The sequence below is a fragment of the Macaca nemestrina genome, chromosome 7, assembly GCF_043159975.1.
Source record: "Macaca nemestrina isolate mMacNem1 chromosome 7, mMacNem.hap1, whole genome shotgun sequence".
In the NCBI taxonomy this organism is placed as follows: Eukaryota; Metazoa; Chordata; class Mammalia; order Primates; family Cercopithecidae; genus Macaca; species Macaca nemestrina.
In genome coordinates, this window is record NC_092131.1 from 45,058,810 (window position 1) to 45,076,926 (window position 18,117).

General features: G+C 35.1%; 1 protein-coding gene across 1 annotated transcript in view; it reads left to right on the forward strand.

Moving 5' to 3' along the window:
- LOC105473677 (potassium voltage-gated channel subfamily H member 5) overlaps positions 1-18,117 on the forward strand; it is a 345,797-nt gene that overhangs the window by 21,842 nt on the left and 305,838 nt on the right. The window contains exon 2 of the mRNA XM_011727592.3: positions 7,822-7,945. Coding sequence (XP_011725894.1) covers positions 7,822-7,945 — 124 coding nt within the window. The remainder of the gene's footprint in view (positions 1-7,821; positions 7,946-18,117) is intronic.

Consider the following 18,117-nt stretch of genomic DNA (forward strand, 5'->3'; position numbering starts at 1 on the left):
AGCTAAAGGTTTGTCAATTTTGTTTATCTTTTCAAAAAACCAACTTGTAGTTTCACTGACCTTTTAAAATTGCTTTTCTAGTCTCTATTTCATTTGTTTCTGCTCAAATCTTTATTATTTCCTTCCTTCCACTAACTTTGGGCTTAGTTTGTTCTTTTTCTAGTTCACTGAAATATAACATTAGTTTGATTATTTGGTGTCTTCTTTTCTCACGTAGGCCCTTGTTGCTATAAACTTTCCTCTTAAAACTGTTTTTCTTGCATCCCTTAAGTTTTGGTATGTTGTGGTTCCGTTTTCATTTGTCTCAAGATATATATATATATATATATATATATATTTTTTTTTTTTTTTTTTTTTTGAGATGGAGTCTCACTCTGTTGCCTAGGCTGGAGTGCGGTGGCATGATCTCGGTTCACTGCAACATCTACCTCCCGAGTTCAAGTGATTCTCCTGCCGCAGCCTCCTGAGTAGCTGGGATTACAGGTGCACACCACCACGCCCAGCTAATTTTTGTATTTTTAGTAGAGACAGGATTTTACCATATTGGATAGGCTCGTCTTGAACTCCTGACCTCGTGATCTGCCTGCCTCAGCCCCCCAAAGTGTTGGGATTACAGGCATGAGCCACTGTGCCTGGCCTGTCTCAAGATATTTTTAAAGTTCCCTTTCAAATTTCTTCCTTGATCCATTGGTTCCTTAGGAGTATATTGTTCAATTTTCACATATTTGTAAATTTTCTAAAATTCTTCATATTATTAATTTGTAGCATTGTAACATTATGGTCAGAAAAGATACTTTATATGATTTTAATTTTCTTAAATTTGTTAAGACCTCCTTTGTGGCCTAAGAGTTGATCTGTCCTGCAGAACATTCTGTGTTGAGAACTTCAACTTTCTGTACTTTAGAAGAATATGTATTTTATTTTCTTTGGGTGGAATGTTTATATATGTATCTGTCAGGTCCATTTGGTTTAAAGTGTAGTTCAAGTCCAATGTCTCATTATTGATTTTCTGTTGGGATGATTATATTGAAACTCCTGTATGCAGAGTAGGCATATAATTTATAATCCTGAGGAATATGTGATTCATATGAAAAGATAAGATTAGCATATATGGAATATTTAGAAAGGCATTACTTAATAAATTTTATGATATCAGTTGTATAAAAAGAGAACCCTGCAAAAATGTATTAGTTCATTTGCTTATTCATATAATCAACCATTAAATTAGCATTTACTATGTGTCAGGCACTGTGCTAGGCAATGAGAGATCAAATGTGAGCAAAAACCTACATGGGCTCTATCCCTATAGAGCTTATAATCCAACAGGCAGATATACATTAATTTTTTTTTTTTTTAATTTTGAGACGTAGTTTTGCTCTGTTGCCCAGGCTGGAGTGCAGTGGCATGATCTTGGCTCATTGTATAACCTCCACCTCCCGTGTTCCAGCTATTCTCCTGCCTCAGCCTCCTGGGTAGCTGGGACTACAGGAGTGCGCCGTTATGCCCAACTAATTCTGTATTTTTAGTAGAGATGGGGTGTCACCATGTTGGCCAGACTGATCTCAATCTCCTGACCTCATGATCCACCTGCCTCAGGCTCCCAAAGTGCTGGGATTACAGATGTGAGTCACCGCGCCCTGCCAGATATACATTAATTAAGTCAAGATACAAATGGATATAAAACTGCCATTGTGATAATGGCTGTGAGGGAGAGGTGCATCATGTCAAAAAATTATATAACACGGATATGACCTCATCAGAGGTCAGGGAAAGATTCCCTGAGGTCATGTCAATTGAATTAGGATCTAAATAAATGTAGATGACAACAAGGTGAGGAGGGAAAAGGAATGGTATTTAGGCAGAGACGATGGCAAGTAAAAAGTCCTTATGGTGGGAGAGAACTTGGCTTTTATAAGAATATAAGAAAAGTCAATGAGGCTATTGTAGGTGAGTATTGTAGGCAAGGGTCAGAGTGATGAGAACTAAGGTTAGGCAGACTTTGAAGTCATTGTGGGCCATGGAAAGGATTTGGGTGTTCTGAGAGCCAAAAGAAGGATGTTAAAGGAGGGAGGAAACACAATACAATTTTAATTTAAAAAAAATCTTGTTTGGCTTCAGTATAAAAAAATCCACTGAAGGAATCCCACAGAGGTTCTGAGTAAATCAGTTAGACAGTTACCTGAGTAGTCTAGGGGAGAGATGATAGAAAGTTAGAGTTGGGTGATGATCATGGAGATGAAGAGAACTAGAGAGATTTGAAAGAGCTTTAGGAAATAAAAGTAATGCGATTGGTAATGAATTAGATATGAGGGTAATGGGATAAATGGTGATTGATGGCTCCCAGATTACTGGCTGATAAGGTTGTATGGATGGTGGACCTATTCTCTAAGACAGAAAACAGTGGGAAAGCACCTAATTTGAAGGAGCAAAAAGTCATGATCATGTTATACTGAAGCACATTTAAGATAACTAAGAAGAGAGGTCAAGTTTGGATGTCAAGATCGAGAGTTTATAGAAGAGGTTTGGTTTGGAGATATTCAATCATGAGTTACTGAATCTATGGACATAGGTAAGTGTATAAAAGTAAAGAAAGGAGAGGACTTAGGCACTAATGTATACTTATTGGTAAAGAATTGTGAGCCTGCAAAAAAAATAGAGGGATGTTCAGAGAAAGAAGTGAATGTTGTTCTGTGAAAACCAAGCATTGAGAGACTTTTTTTTTTTTTTTTTTTTTGAGACGGAGTCTTGCTCCGTCACCCAGGCTGGAGTGCAGTGGCGCGTTCTGGGCTCACTGCAAGCTCCGCCTCCCGGGTTCACGCCATTCTCCTGCCTCAGCCTCCCGAGTAGCTGGGACTACAGGCGCCCGCCACCTCGCCCGGCTAGTTTTTTGTATTATTTTTAGTAGAGACGGGGTTTCACTGTGTTAGCCAGGAAGGTCTCGATCTCCTGACCTCGTGATCCGCCCATCTGAGAGACTTTTAAGAGGGGAATGGTTACCAACGCTTCTGAATTGTTATGAAATGAGTGAAAAGTGTCCTGTGGGCTTGGCGATAGGGAGAGGTTATTGGTGACTTGGCTGTCTTGGTGGAGTGATGAGGGAAGAAGCTAAATAGGAGTGAGTTCAGTGAACAGGAGCTGAGGAGGTGGAGCCAGTGAGAATAGACAACTTGTATGGAAAGTTTGTCCTGTGAATGGTTGGAGACAGATATGGTGGCTGCCAGAGGAGATGTAGACTGAGTGGTATTCAGTGAACGTGGCATAGAAAACGTAGAGTTGAGATGATTCTGAAATGTTTTGATGGGCAAAGAGATGTTGGAAAAGTATTTCAATTGAATAATGGGCAGCATGAATGAGCAGATTTTCAGAACATAATGAAGAGACTGACCTAACTGCAGTAGTACAGACTTCAGGAATAATGGGAAACATGTTTGTACAGGTAGGGAAGGTGAGGCTGAATTTCAGAGGGCTTTGTTAGCCTTGGAAAGGATTTGAGATTTGATTATATAAACAGTTGGGATTGTTGATCTGGATGAAGAATGATAGGATATAGGAAGGGTTTCAGGGAGACAATTTAGCATTCGCCTAAACACCAGACTGAACATTGGGATGAGTCAAGGCAGGGATACCATGTAACTGTATGGCCTGCCACAGTTATCTAGTCATGAAGTGGACAGCTTATGGATTAGAGAGGGTAAACTGGCTTGGGCTAAGGGGAGAAAGAAAACAATATTTGATGGTCATATTAAAAATATTTATAGTTGATACTATAAATAAAAGAAAACATCATTTATTTATAGAGGAATTTATACTTTCTGAAGTACTTTTGCAGAAATTAGTTCATTTTGATCTCTAACTGCCCTAGGTACCACAGAAATGTAGTATTACCATCCTCATAACTAAGGTTAAGCTCAAGTATCATTGTTTTCCTAAAACTTCTGATTCTCTGGTCAGATGGAATTATCCATTGTCCTCTGTGTGTTTTTAAATTTTTTATGCAGCAAAATGCACAGATCTTAACTGTATAGTTGAATGAATTTTGACAATTGTATACACCTGTGTAACATATACCTCTATCAAGATAGAGAACAATTACATTTGCCAGAAAGTTCTTTTTCTCTTTTCTGTCACTTCCTCCACCATTCCCTTTAGAAATCATTGTTCTGGTCCCTAGCATCATATAATGTTAGTTTTTCCTATATTTAAGCTTCATATTAATGAGATCAAACAGTATACCTACTTTAGTGGCTTGTTTCTTTTATAATGTTTTTGAGGTCATATTGTTGCATGTATCAGAAGTTTGTTCCATTTTAGAGCTGAGTAGTATTCCTTGTGTAAATATGGCACAATTTCTAATCCATCCTCTTCTTAATAGACATTTGCATTGTTTCCAATTTTTGGCTACTATGAATAAACCTGATGTGAACATCTTCCTACAAGTCTTTTTGTAAACATATGTTTTCATTTCACTTGCATAAATACCTTAAAGTGAAATTTCTGGGTCATAGATACATATTTAACTTTATAAGAAACTGTTTTCCAAAGTGATCATACCGTTTTGCATTGTTGCTAGCAGTTTATAAAGAGCACCAGTTGTTCTTGATTCTCATCAACAATGTTGTATTGTTAGTCTTTAAAACTACTCTAGTAATTGAGCAGCAGTATATGATAGTGCTTTCAGTTCGTGTTTCCTGATGCCTGTTGATTGTAAGCATCTTATTCTTGTGCTCATTGGCTGTTGTTATCTTTTTGGTGTGTGAAATGTCTGTTTAAGTTACTTGCTTATTTTGATACTTGGGTTGTTTGTTCTTTTGTAGGAATATTTTGTATTTTCTGGATTAGAGTTCTTTCTCAGATATCTGTAACATAAATATTTTCTCCCAGGCTGTAGGTTTCCACTTCATTTTCTTGAGAATGCCCTTGAATGAGTAGTTGACAGTAACGTTGATGATGCCTAATTTATCAACATTTTCTTTTATGGTGATTGCTGTATGAGGCTTATATAAGAAATTTTTTCTTCCTCATGATTGCAAAGATTTCCTTCTATGTTTTCTTCTAGAAGGCTTATAATTTTCCCTTTTATATTTAGATCTATGACCCACTTCAAATTATTTTTGTGTGTGAGGTAGGGGTCATGTTTCAATTTTTGCTCATATGGATATCCAGTTGTTTCAATAAAATTCGTTGAAAAAGACTTTACCTATTCAGTTGTCTTGGCATCTTTGCAAAAAAGCCATTGACATTGTATGTGAGGGCCTATTTCTGAACTCATTTTGTTTTATTGGTCTATTTGTCTGTCCTTACTCCATTTCCATATCATCTTAATTACTATAGTTGTACATTTCTCTAACTTTGTTCTGGTTTTTCATATTTTATTTTTAACTACTTTAATTTGCATTTTCACAAACTTTTATAATTTTTCAGTTTTCTCAAAAAAGTCTGTTGTCATTTTCATTGTGATTGTATTGAATCTATAGATCAATTTGCAGAAAATAGGACACTTTTTGATGTGGAACAAAAGAGCAAGACATGTATTCCTACTGTAGCTTGTTTATGTTTATCTCTCTTGTGGTTTACTGAGTTGCTAGTTTTCATTCTATTTGGAAAAATTTTATCTATCATATTGTCCGATAACATGTGTACCCTCTCTTTTTTTTTGTTGTTGACTCAACTACATATATTTTAGATTGCTTGATATTGTCCCACAGAACATCTCTTCAATCTTTTTCTCTTTTACTTCAATTTGCAATAGCTTGTATCGATGTGTTTTCAAATTGTTCTTTCTTTCTTTAGTGTCCAATCTGCTATTAAACCAATCCAATAAATTATTAATTTCAGAGATTGCATTATTTCTATGTTTACCTATTGACTTCTCTTTCTACTGCCTACTTTTTTCCATAGTAATTGTAGGGTTTTCCATTTCTTGCCTGTCTAATAATTTTTTATTGTTTTTGGGACATTATATCAATTCATTGTAGAGATTTGAGATTTCATTATTTTCCTCTGAGAAGAGTTACTTTTTTTTTTAATCAGGCAGTTAAATTACTGATGGATCACCTTGATCATGAAGAGACTTGATTTTAAGATTATTTTTTGTGTTTTGGTCTACTTTTTACATTTTTTATTTTAGTCCCAGGGCACATCCATTCATCCTATGACTTGTTTCTTACTCCTAATGCATGGCCTCCTGTGTTAAGATGGAAGGCTTGAGGTGTTTTTCAAGCTTCTCTAGCTTGATGGGACTTGAACTCTGAAATTCATCTGCTAGCTTTGGTGAGCTGGTGAAATTTCTATCCATCTCTTTAGCCCTTTACCATTGCTGTCTGCTGGATTCCTTATTGTCTCACCCTATGCCTACCCAGTTTAGGCCACAAGAAGGATTTGAGGTATATTATGCAGAGGTTTATCACTCCATCAATTAAAAGATTTCCCCAACTCCAAGTTCTCTGCCAGCCCCAAATTGTGACCGTTGACTCCTTATACTTGTAAGACACTTCTGCTTGAGCTCTTTCACACTATGAACTTTCCAAACTGGCAAGTGCTCTCAGGGGAGTAGACAGTTAAATGACTATCTCAGGTAATATAGCCTCTCTTTTTCAAGGGTTTATTTTCTCCAGTTTCTGCCTACTTTCGGTTGTTTCCTAGTGGCTTCAAACAGATTTTGTTTTTCATGTTTTGTCCCATGCTTCTTTATTTAGTATCTATTCTGACAGTTGTATTTTGTTGTTATGTATTTGTTTTCAACAAATACTTTTATTGAGAGCAAAGGGTACGTTTTACTAATCTTTATTTTATCCCACTGTTTGACCCAGAGCAGTGACTTTTATACAGCAGCTACTTAGTAAATGTTGAATTGCATTATTATTTTTATGAAGACCAAGTATGAATGAGGGTTTAAAGTCTTCTACTAAAAAGTTGTTATGTTTTTAGTATACTACCCTGAGTATGAGTTCAAAAGAAATTTTCTTAGGTAAAATTTTGAAGCATAGTATTGCTTTAAACGTTTTTACTTTTAAATTATTTATATTAAAAATAAGTGTTCATTTATATATTTTAATATTATTTTAACTTTAATTCCTTTTAATGTTGACATATAACATGTGGTTTACAAAACTGCTAGAGTTTCTTCCTAATATGATTGGATTTTCAGTCATTTTATATTAATTTATACAAAAGCAAACCTACTTTTCTGTGTAAAATAGAACAAAGATATCTCTGTTATTTAGAATACTGGTAGTTTCTAAATTATCTGTATTATGTGGTTGAAAACATCTTTGAATGATTTTAATTTAAAGGAAGACTTTTAAATTCTATTTTAAATTAGACTTTTCAAGATCAGTCTAATGGACAAAAAATTTGTTCCATCATGTCAGCAATATATTAATATAATTTTTGAAGGGGTCATCCAATTTTCTTTTATTATCAACTTCAGTATTCTCAATTTGTAGGGAAGTGACTGTAGCCCTAATCTTAATAAATTAACCAATTTTTAGGTATAATTTATAGTCATTAACATTATTTAATACTAACTATACTTTTATTTCATAGCTTAGGGTATATACTTTAATGCAAAGAAATATTATAAACTGGTTTCTTTCAAATGGAATTTTTAGTTTGTATATAAATTCAGTATTTATTGCAGGTCTTATATGATGATCATGCAAAGCTGGTTATGTCAATTTCAAGAACAGATTATATTATTTGTACAATTACAAACCATAGTTTTATGTGTCTATCTTTATGAGTTTGCCTTTTTGATTACTTGAAATAAGTGAATTGTTGAATGAAGCTAAATAACCTCCTTTTTTCTCCTTTCTTCTTCAGAATCAAGTTTCTTACTGGGAAATGCCCAGATTGTGGATTGGCCTGTAGTTTATAGTAATGACGGTTTTTGTAAACTCTCTGGATATCATCGAGCTGACGTCATGCAGAAAAGCAGCACCTGCAGGTAACAGAATAGCTAAGTAATCTTTTCTGAAATTTAACACAAATCTGAATGTAATTAAAAGGCTTAAGCTTACTTGGACTCCCGTATACAAACTATAGAGTTAAAAATTATATTAGAATATTAGGGAGACTAAATCATCACTGGAAACATACAGCTTAAGAGCCGTTGGTGAGAACTTTTGCCAAAAGGAAGAGTTTTATATATCCGTGAGTTAATCAATTCATTCAATAAATATTTTTTGATCACCTACCATGAGCCTGGAATAGTCTAGATGCTGAATTATCACAGGAATGTCTTGTATCAGGGAACAACTTGTGGCATGTGATCTACAGCATCTCTGGAGCAACTAAATTGTCTTGAACAAAACAGAGTAAACACCACCTGGCCAAGTTAAGCATGGTCCATGAGAATGTAAAGAACATGAAGTAAAGCTCTTACATCCTGTGTAAGTCACATGTACTTGGTAATGGTACATTGTTTGACTCATGTACAGCAGAATCTGACATTTATATTATTATAATGGTTCTTTTAAAAAATATGCCATTTCTGTGAGCTTAAAGAGAATATTAAGAAAAAAGGGGATCAGAAAAAAGAAAAGGAAACTACATATAAGGAACTAATTTAGAACCCAAAACTTTTCACAATATTTCAGTAAGGCCAGATGGGATGTTTTTTCCATGAGTTAATTTTTCTTTAAAGCTCTCATTTAACTAAGCACTGAACCAAGTTATTTTAGAACTACAAGGGATCTGATTTTTTTTTTCTAGGCCAAATCCTCTGTTTTTCAGATGAGAAAACTGAGGTAGAGCCATGTTAAGGGACTTGCCTAGAGAAATAGTGATTTATTTTTTCTACTCATTTATGCTGAGAAGCATGATATATATATATGTGTGTGTATATATGTATGTATATATATGTATAATAGTTATATACATATACAGTTGACCCTGGAACAACACTAGTTTGAACAGTGTGGGTCACTTATAGGTTAATTTTTTCAACCAAATGTGATCAGAAATGTAATATTAGAGAAATACAGATCAAAAATACAATATTCAAGGGGATGTGAAACCCTTGTGTACAGAGGGCTGACTTTTTATCTATGTGGGTTCTGCAGGGCTAACTGCAGGACTTAAGTGTGCACGGATTTTGATATACGCAGTGATCCTGGAACCAATCCCCTGTGTATGACTTTCTCCCTCTCTATATAACTGTATATTTATCTGTGAATTAATCAATTCATTCAATAAATATTTTTTGATCACCTACCATCTACCATGAGCCAAGAATAGTCTAGGTGCTGAGTAATCAGAGGAGCATGTATATCTGTATATATACATACACACAGAGAGAGAAAGGGAGAGAGAGAGAATCATCCTTGGTATACAGAAGGGATTGGTTGATGACTCTCTCTTTCCCTCTCTAGATATCCTTCATCATCATGAAAGATAGATATTTTATATTACACCATTGAATTTAAACCTGACTGCACATAGCAATCACTTAAATAGGTTTTGCGAAACAGATTCCTACCCCGCTTAAACCTACTGAATTAGAATCAGTAGGTGATTCTGAAGTGGGTGGGTCAAGCAGGGAGTCAGTATTTTTAACCAACAGCTTAGATGATTCTGGTGCTTATCCAGGCTTGAGAAATAATCTGCTCAAACATTCTCTTCCTTAATCTATGCTCCTCTAGCCACCCTCATTTTTGCCTCTACTAAAGACATTCTCATATTCAGTCTTCATTCCCAGGTGTGGAAATTGGTAAATGGGAGTGATGAAAATCTGTGGCTTCTGGTTGAGAGGATCCCTTTGCTAGCACTGATATCATTGGTCCGAGTTAAGCATTGCTCCTCTCCTATCCCCCAGAAGGCAGTTTAAGTTAGAAAAAGCTGAGTTTCATGGTAGACCTTATCCTGTGGAACAGGTCCCTAGAGAGTTCCAGGAAACGCAGATATACTCACACTCCCATTTCTTATTTTTGAACTGCTGACATCCCGTCTTCATGCCAGGTTTGTCTCAGATCTCATCTTCTACCTGAAAGTATTTATGATTCCTGAAACAAGACAGGTTTTTCCCTTCTCTGATTCCTCATAGTTTCTTGTGTATATTTCTGTTGGCATCATCATTTGCCCTTAAACTAACTCGCCTTATCCCTTGGGTTTTTATTCTTATTGCTTTATTGCTTTTGTTGCCATTTTTGAGAAGTACTGCTCTTCATATCTGGATCTATTTTAAGTCCTGCTCTCATCCCTTCTTGTGTCCCATGTATCTGCCCTATCCCTGGCCTATTTTCTTTGCCAAGTACAATTTTTCCTTACAAAGGATTCATGAAGAAAATAACTGCTGGTATGTTATATTAGCTCTTTGCTCCTATGAAAGAACTGCCTTTCTTCTCCTAATACAAGTACCACAAGTACCAGATTGTAAGTGCCTTAAGAGTAGGGACTCCATCTTGCTCACTTTTCTATGTACAACAGGACACAAGACAGTGTCTTGTATTTATTGAATTAGATGGCTTGTTTTGCAATAAACCCTTACCTAGGTCTCACATGCTCTGAATAGCATACTGTTATTTCTTGTATTTCATCCTGTGTTATGACATGAGGTGGGAGAGTTTTGGATTATACCATGATTTTTAACTGCATAAAAAAGTATTTGAGTCTTTCCCCAAATTGTCTTTACTTATCAGAGACAGTGTTTTCAAATGATCGTGTTCTTAATGTAAACAATTATTACTTACTTGCATAAAATGCCAGGTATGTTTTGTTAACCTAAAAATTGTAACCAGTTTAATGTCCTCACAGAACAATGAAGACTAGCATCTGATATATGAACAAATATCTGACCTGTATCAGTTTTTCTTGGAAGCATGATTTATTTTAATGTGCTCTTCTTTTAAACTTCCTTATTCTCTTTTAAAATTAAACTATATCCATTTTATGTTTGCTGTAGCATTATTTAGAAGACTGAAGACCTGGAAGTAATCAAAATATGCAGTAGTAAAGTTTATCTACATCATATGTTGTATATACTGGAAGGACAGTGACACTGGAAAAAACTAACAACATATTATCAAGTAGAAAAAAGCCTAAAACAAAACAACAAACCCAAAACCACCCCCAAGCAGTTTATAAAACAGTGTTTGCATCATGACTCACATTCTTTTACATATAGCTTTTTTCCCATTTCTTGAATAAATCCAGAAAAGCCTTTAAATGTGAGACACAAAATAACAGAGAGAGAAAAGAAGAAAATTATATGCACATTTAGAAACACAGGGTTGATGGCTAAAAGTTATTATAGTATGTAGAATTACTGACTTATAAGTGAATATGGAGATAAGTATTTGACACTGAGAATATCCTTGTAAATAATTTAAAAAATTTTGCTTATCATAATAAGTTTTTAGACAGACGTAAGAGAATAAGAAGCTACAAAGCGGTGAGCTTCATTTTATATGGGAAAATACAACCTTTGACACTATATATCTCAGAAAAAAGAATCATTTTTATATACAACTTGCATTAGATGAATTAAAGTCTATAGGATTAAAGTGACAACTAGGTAAATTATTACATGCCATAGTTTTAAATGTTCAAAAGTGAATTGTTTTATGGTAAAATAGAAAACACATTAATTTGTGTTTTTATAATATCGAGGCTAATATTTCTTTCTTCTGTTTTATCTTTTTTCTTCTTTGTCCTTCTTAACCCCTCCTATGCTAGACCAGACACACAGAATCAAATTAAACATAGTCCTCAGTTTGTCACAATATTATCATTTTGCTCTCTTAAGCAAGGTCTCTCTCTATTTTATTTCATTTTTTTCCTTTTATTTCTTTTCCCTTTCATCCCATCCCCCTTCTTCCTTTTAAGATTATTCATTCTAGAGTGTGTTTATTGTATACCTTTCTAATCTGTCTTCTGCTTGTTTATTAAATATGTATATTCTGGAAATGATATTGCTTTGCATATGTTGGTTTTTAAGATCTATTTAATTCCTACCACACTGTAGTATTTATGGTTTCTTACTCTTTTCATTCACCATTATGTTTTTAGACTTCTTTGTGTCATCATATGATGATCTATTCATCATGTCTGATTGTTGTCTAATGTTCTAGTGTCTTCACAGCCTTCGTTCTATTTATATTCTATTAGTCCTGGAATCTAACTTTGACACTTTGCTACCTCAAACAATTTGGAAATAAGCATCCTCCTACACATCTTCTTGTGGCCCTGTGTGAGAAGTTTTCTGTCTCTATCCCCAGAAATGGGATTGCTGGATAATAGAATATATGCAGAGTTTGTAAATTAACTGCTATGAGATTGTTGCCCAGAGTAACCTTCTGTTTCCATTCTCAGCAGCCATTAGTGAGGATTCTAGTTTTCCTACATCTTTGCCATGTCATAATAGTACTGAAATTCCTATTTGAAAATATCTGATGTGTGTTAGGTATTGTCTCATTTTTGTTTTAGCTAAAATTATGACACTATAACACTTTCGGATCCCTGGGAATTTCAAACGTTGTCCATTTTACTGTGGACATTGCATTTTCCACACCTTTGGACTGTTTTCCTGTTTACTGGAGGACATGAAAAGTATTGCACGTTTAAAAGAGGTTATAGACTTTGGGAGAATGACATTTAAAAGCATGTGATCTGATCTCATGACCTGTAGAAGCTCTGACATTTGGGATATGCTGTCATAGATTAGGTAGGAACCACTTTAGCATTCTACTTCTAATTAACCTGGAACTTTTAAGAGCCTATTCTGCTGTCGTTTTTTTGTTTTTGCTTTGGATAGAGGGGTGAGAAGAACAATCAGGTAGTTTAGGTAGGCAGGATTGAGGGGTAGATAGATGCTCTCAAATGCATTTTTTTGAAAGGCCATTTACAATCTCTTATCCAACCCCATCAAGTTAGACAATGAGTCAGAGATATTAGAAACACTTTATTGGATAGATCTCACAGCAGTTTTATGAACACAGGATTATCTCAGCAGCTACCAAGAGCACGTGACAGATGATGGATGCCAGTCAGTCTGGCTCCATTTGGCTTCTCACGGTGAAACTGATGAAAAGTGTTGAAGGGCAGAGGTGCCTTGGTGATATCAGTCTCCAAAGGTTAGAGATATACTATGCTATCCCTGTTTTTCCTTAATTACATGTCATGGATCAACCATTTATTTTTTCCAGTGAAATCCTTTGAACACCATATAAATCAATGGGTTGTGAAACCTTTTGGTTATGATCCTCTGTATAAAAGAATGTCTTTGATTTATTCCAAAATTACTTCTTTCAGATTTTGAAAACCGTATTTTTTTTTTTTTTTTGAGACAGAGTTTCTCTCTTTTTACCCAGGCTAGAGTACAATGGTGCGATCTTGGCTCACTGCAACCTCCACCTCCTGCGTTCAAGTGATTCTCTTGCCTCAGCCTCCCAAGTCGATGGGGTTACAGGTGCCCACCACCATGCCTGGCTAATTTTGTATTTTAATGGAGATGGGGTTTCACCTGGCCAGGCTGGTCTCGAACTCCTGACCTCAGGTGATCCGCCTGCCTCGGCCTCCCAAAGTGCTGGGATTACAGGTGTGAGCCACTGCGCCTGGCTGAAAACTGTATTCTTATTTGTTTTTAATTTTTCCTGCTTAACTTCCCTTCTCTCAGGCTTTCTCTTTGACTGCAGATCTCAGTCCACCTCCCATTAACTTTTCTGATTCTATGGTTGTGGCCAGTTCTGAGCTGGAGACCACATTTACCCACTGCGTTGTCTATCTGTGTTGCTTTTTTTTGATGAAACATTTGCTAATCTGTGAACTACAGCCTGCAGATAATATTACCCTGTACTATGGTGACTGAATGTTTGTTGCATTTTAGTCTAGACACACTGTTGTACATTTAGCAGAGCAAGAGAAATTGGTGGAACTCATGATTAGGTTATGTTTTCTTCAGAGTTGTAAGGTTCTTTTCTCCTTTGGAAGTCTTTCAATCATTATAGCCATTGTTACTGCTAGGTACTATAATGAGGCTTGTTTGTGAGATTTTGATAGCAGAGCAAGGGATCCAAGAATAAATAAATCCTGCTACAAGCCCAAACCACCTGTTCTTCAAAGTTTTCTAGGTCAGATACACATGAAAGATAACTGCCAGATGCCTAGGCGAGCGGGTATGGCCTAGAACAGGCCTGAAGAAAACTTACTTCCTTATTCCCAAGATGAAACCAGTCAGTTGTATGACAAGAAAAGTGGCCAGATTATACAGGAGCAGGTTCTGAGTGAGTGTTTGCTTCAACCTCATGGGCTTGTGAAGAAAGAAGATTCACAGAACCATGCACATCTCCCTTTAAGACACAGTGACCCTGCCTTTTGGAAAGCATGGTTCCTGGAGAATCCTGGAGAAGCTAGAGAGTGAGGCTGGGATTGGGAAGGGGCCTTCTAATCCCATCCGTACATTCCAGTCATATTTCAGCCATTGTGTAACACGTTATAATTTTGTCACCCTTTGAGTTATATTATTATTGTCATCATTTTACTGATGAAGAAACTATGGGTCAGAGAGGATACAAGACTTGCCCATGAATTATCCAGTTTGTAAGTGGTCCTCCAAATGCAAAAGTCCTCTGTTATACCATGACTGCCCAATATTATAACAGAGATATAGATTGCTTCTGTGAATCCAATTTTGTTTGCCTTTCAATAAAGGAACAGTGCAGTAGTTCATTTATAATTACCAAGGAGGAGCTTGGCATCCTATGTAAGAGAGCAAGTGGAAGTTTTGTAATTTTAAAAATATTTCCATTACATATTCCTTGAGGATATTTAGTAGAAGATACGAAAACTATGTAAAATTATTATTTCTGGTTTCTAAAGCCTGTTGATTACTATTTCTATAATTTGTGACCCCTCAAATTCCATTAACCATTCAAAGACTGCATTGAGCTTCACTCCTCCTGAGTCAGGCTTCAGGAACTGTGATAAAATATTTCAGCATTCACATGTGACAGAGTCAAGCAAATCAACAAATGTGCCGTACCCATAGAGAACGGGGAGTCATGGATTTATCAGTATGGCTTGGACAACTTTGGATGAAAATACTTTCAGAGATTGAATTAACCTCCAGAACACTTGCCTTGGGAGGATAGATAGTTAGTACATTTCCGACATTCTTTATACTCTGTTTTCAAATACCTCTTATTATTTAACTGCTACATTTCACCCCTTCAAATACATGTTCTGTCACTGGAAATATGCAGTATAATAAATGAAAAATCCGAGTGGAACAATGTAAGAAATGAAAGATTATTTTTTAAAAACAGTATTCGGATTTTAATAATATAGGATTATTTTTCTTAAGTGCCTTTATTTTCCTAGGATAAGTGATGTTAGCATTGGAAGGACTTAACTAATGGAGGTGTATTGTGAATTTTTAATAGCTTATTTAAAAATTACTTGTTTGTTTTTTTCTTCTCTTCAGAATTTTAGTTGCATCAGACCTGTGCTGCATTTTTTCTTAGTTGGTGTTATTAAACCAATCCCTCAAAGAGCTTCTTTGTTAAAATTTGAGTTGTAACTTACTTTTAAATCTTATTAGAGTTAATTTTTGATAATTTTTATCCTACTTGCTTGTTGTATTATAAATTCTTTCTTATTGTTTCTGTTGGCCCATTGTGAATATTATGTTTCAGTTTATTGAACCATAGACACCTGTCATTTAGTAGCAGTGTGAAATGGTTTTTCTTTAAGACTACAAACATTTACTTAGTTTAATTGCCCTTATCTTGAATTTTAAAATGTTTCTGCTTTATTAAGATTCTTTAATTGAAAATAACAGTTAGTAAAAAACTGATTAAAAAAGTTCACTTGTCTATAAAAATATTATGTACAGTATTAATCTAATTTTTTTTGGGAGAGGAGTTGCTTTATGTTCTTTAGCTGAATAATTTTAATTTAATTGTAATGCCTTCAAGAGATTTTTATAAAACTCACAAGAGCTGAAATTTCAGCTCTGACAGGAACAGTGGCTTTTCAATGCCAGCTTGCAGGTATGCTTTGAGGTTTCCTGTATGAGTCTAGATATAAGATATGGAATTAAGAGTCTGTCATTTTATTCTGAGATCTTTTTACTTATTTTGTTATTTTAATGACAAATAAAATTTTTCTTTTTAAATTAATATATTAAAAATGAAGGATTCAGATTTCTCAGTGCTTGGACAATCTGCCTTATCTACTTTCATTTCTTAGTTTCTAGAATTCTAGTTGCTTAGGTTGGTGTTATAGAAGGCGGGCTTGAGTTACCGGTAATTTCCAGTTGTAATGTGGTGCTACTATTGGGTCCTGTGTGTCATTACTGAATCTTGCTGATAAACTATGCCTTTTAGGTTGTAAGTTTTATTAATTGATAATTTCAGGTGCAGATTTTCTGTGAAGATAATGAATCTGAACCTTCAGGGGCCCTCATTTGAGTGCATGTCTTTCGAGGCTCTGTTCTTAATCTTGTTTTATAATTTTGTATTCTTTTTCTTAAGGAGGGCTCCACAGATTGTATAGGCTTCAGCCTCCACCACACTTTGGATCTGCCTCTGGTCAATATGTGAACTCTTTGAAAACTGAAAGAAAAGCAATAACAAAGATGAACATTTGATCTTTCAAAATCTTAGTTAAGGTATTCAGTAATGCCACATTTTCTTTCCTGGTGGAAGAAATGGTCTGGACAGTCATACCAATCAGCAGAACTGTGGATCTAAAACCAGATGTACAACTGATGATTTTGAAAGCATTGAGAATGGATTTTTAGAGGCTTGTAGTTATTGAGTGAGTTCTGTTATTTAGATAATCAGACTTTTGCCAAGGTTCTCTTAGAAAAATAGAGAATGTCAAACATTAGAAAGTTCTTGTGGAATATAGACATTCATTCCTTAATCTGTATTTTGTATGTTCCTCTAACAACTGTAATAATGTATGATTTTTTCAAGATGCCAGCTTTACTTCCCTCCCGCTAGCCACACTTGTACCTGTCTTAAGGAAATCCCCTGAAATGATGAGAATGTCAATGCACTATATGTATAATATGCAATCCTCACTTTATTATGATAGTATGGAAACATAACAAGGTATATGCAAGCTGAAACCACATAATAACGATCTTAATACTCAATAAAAATTATGATTGTTTTAGCATCTTTAAAAATGTTTGTCAAAACATTAAAAATTCTCTTATTGTTGGTTATCAATGAAGGGAGCTGAATATGAGAGTAAAACTCATATTTATGTAGTATACTGTGATTTTGAACATTAGAAACATTGAGAATGGGGGAAGTGTTTTATTTATTCTTAAAAAACTTATCACAAGTCATTTGAACAATACTTGCCTTTTCAAAATGTAACTTTCTGTATAAAGGCAGCATCTTTTCTATCTTCTCGAAAATTGTCACCCTCCTTTCTAAGTTAGAATTAATTTCAAATATTTTATTCTTCCACTTTTACTATTGTGAGCAACGTACTAGAGCTCCTTTAATGAGGAGCTTTTGTTTGTTTCTTTGTTTTTGAACTGGTGTCACCTCCTCTGGGAGACCTTCATCCTTTTTGTTACAACCACTTTCCTCATTTATATTGATGAGTTCACCTTCACTAAGTCCTTTTGGCTGCATAGCTAGAGTCTCCCAAATGGCAGCAGTATCGACATTTCCATGGTCACCTATTTTTCTTATAACTTCATTTATGTTCAGTTTGAATTCCACTTCCAACATTATTATTTGTCATTTCTTTGGTGGACTTTAATTTTTGTTGGCTACTTACTGCTTTTGATTATCCATTTTTGTAAAATGTCACGTAGGTTTATCACTGAGAGACAAGGAGGCAATATGACTACATGCTTTTCTGTCTGTGTGTGAACTGAATAACAGCTGTGCTGTTACCAATACTGACAGAATTTGAAAGAAGTGATGTGATCAGTGACTGGTTGTGAAGGTGCATCTGTTATTTTCTAGTGATTTGTAGACTGAAGATCAAGCAGCAAAGCTTGCACTTTGTGCAATTACTCGGTTAACATACTGTGGTAACTGAAATTTGAACTGTGTTGTGGAACTGGTGTAATTTAACTAAACCATAGTGACTGAAATCTGTGCATACAGGAACTGTGTGAAGCAAGAACTGTCTCTCATGATTGAAATATTT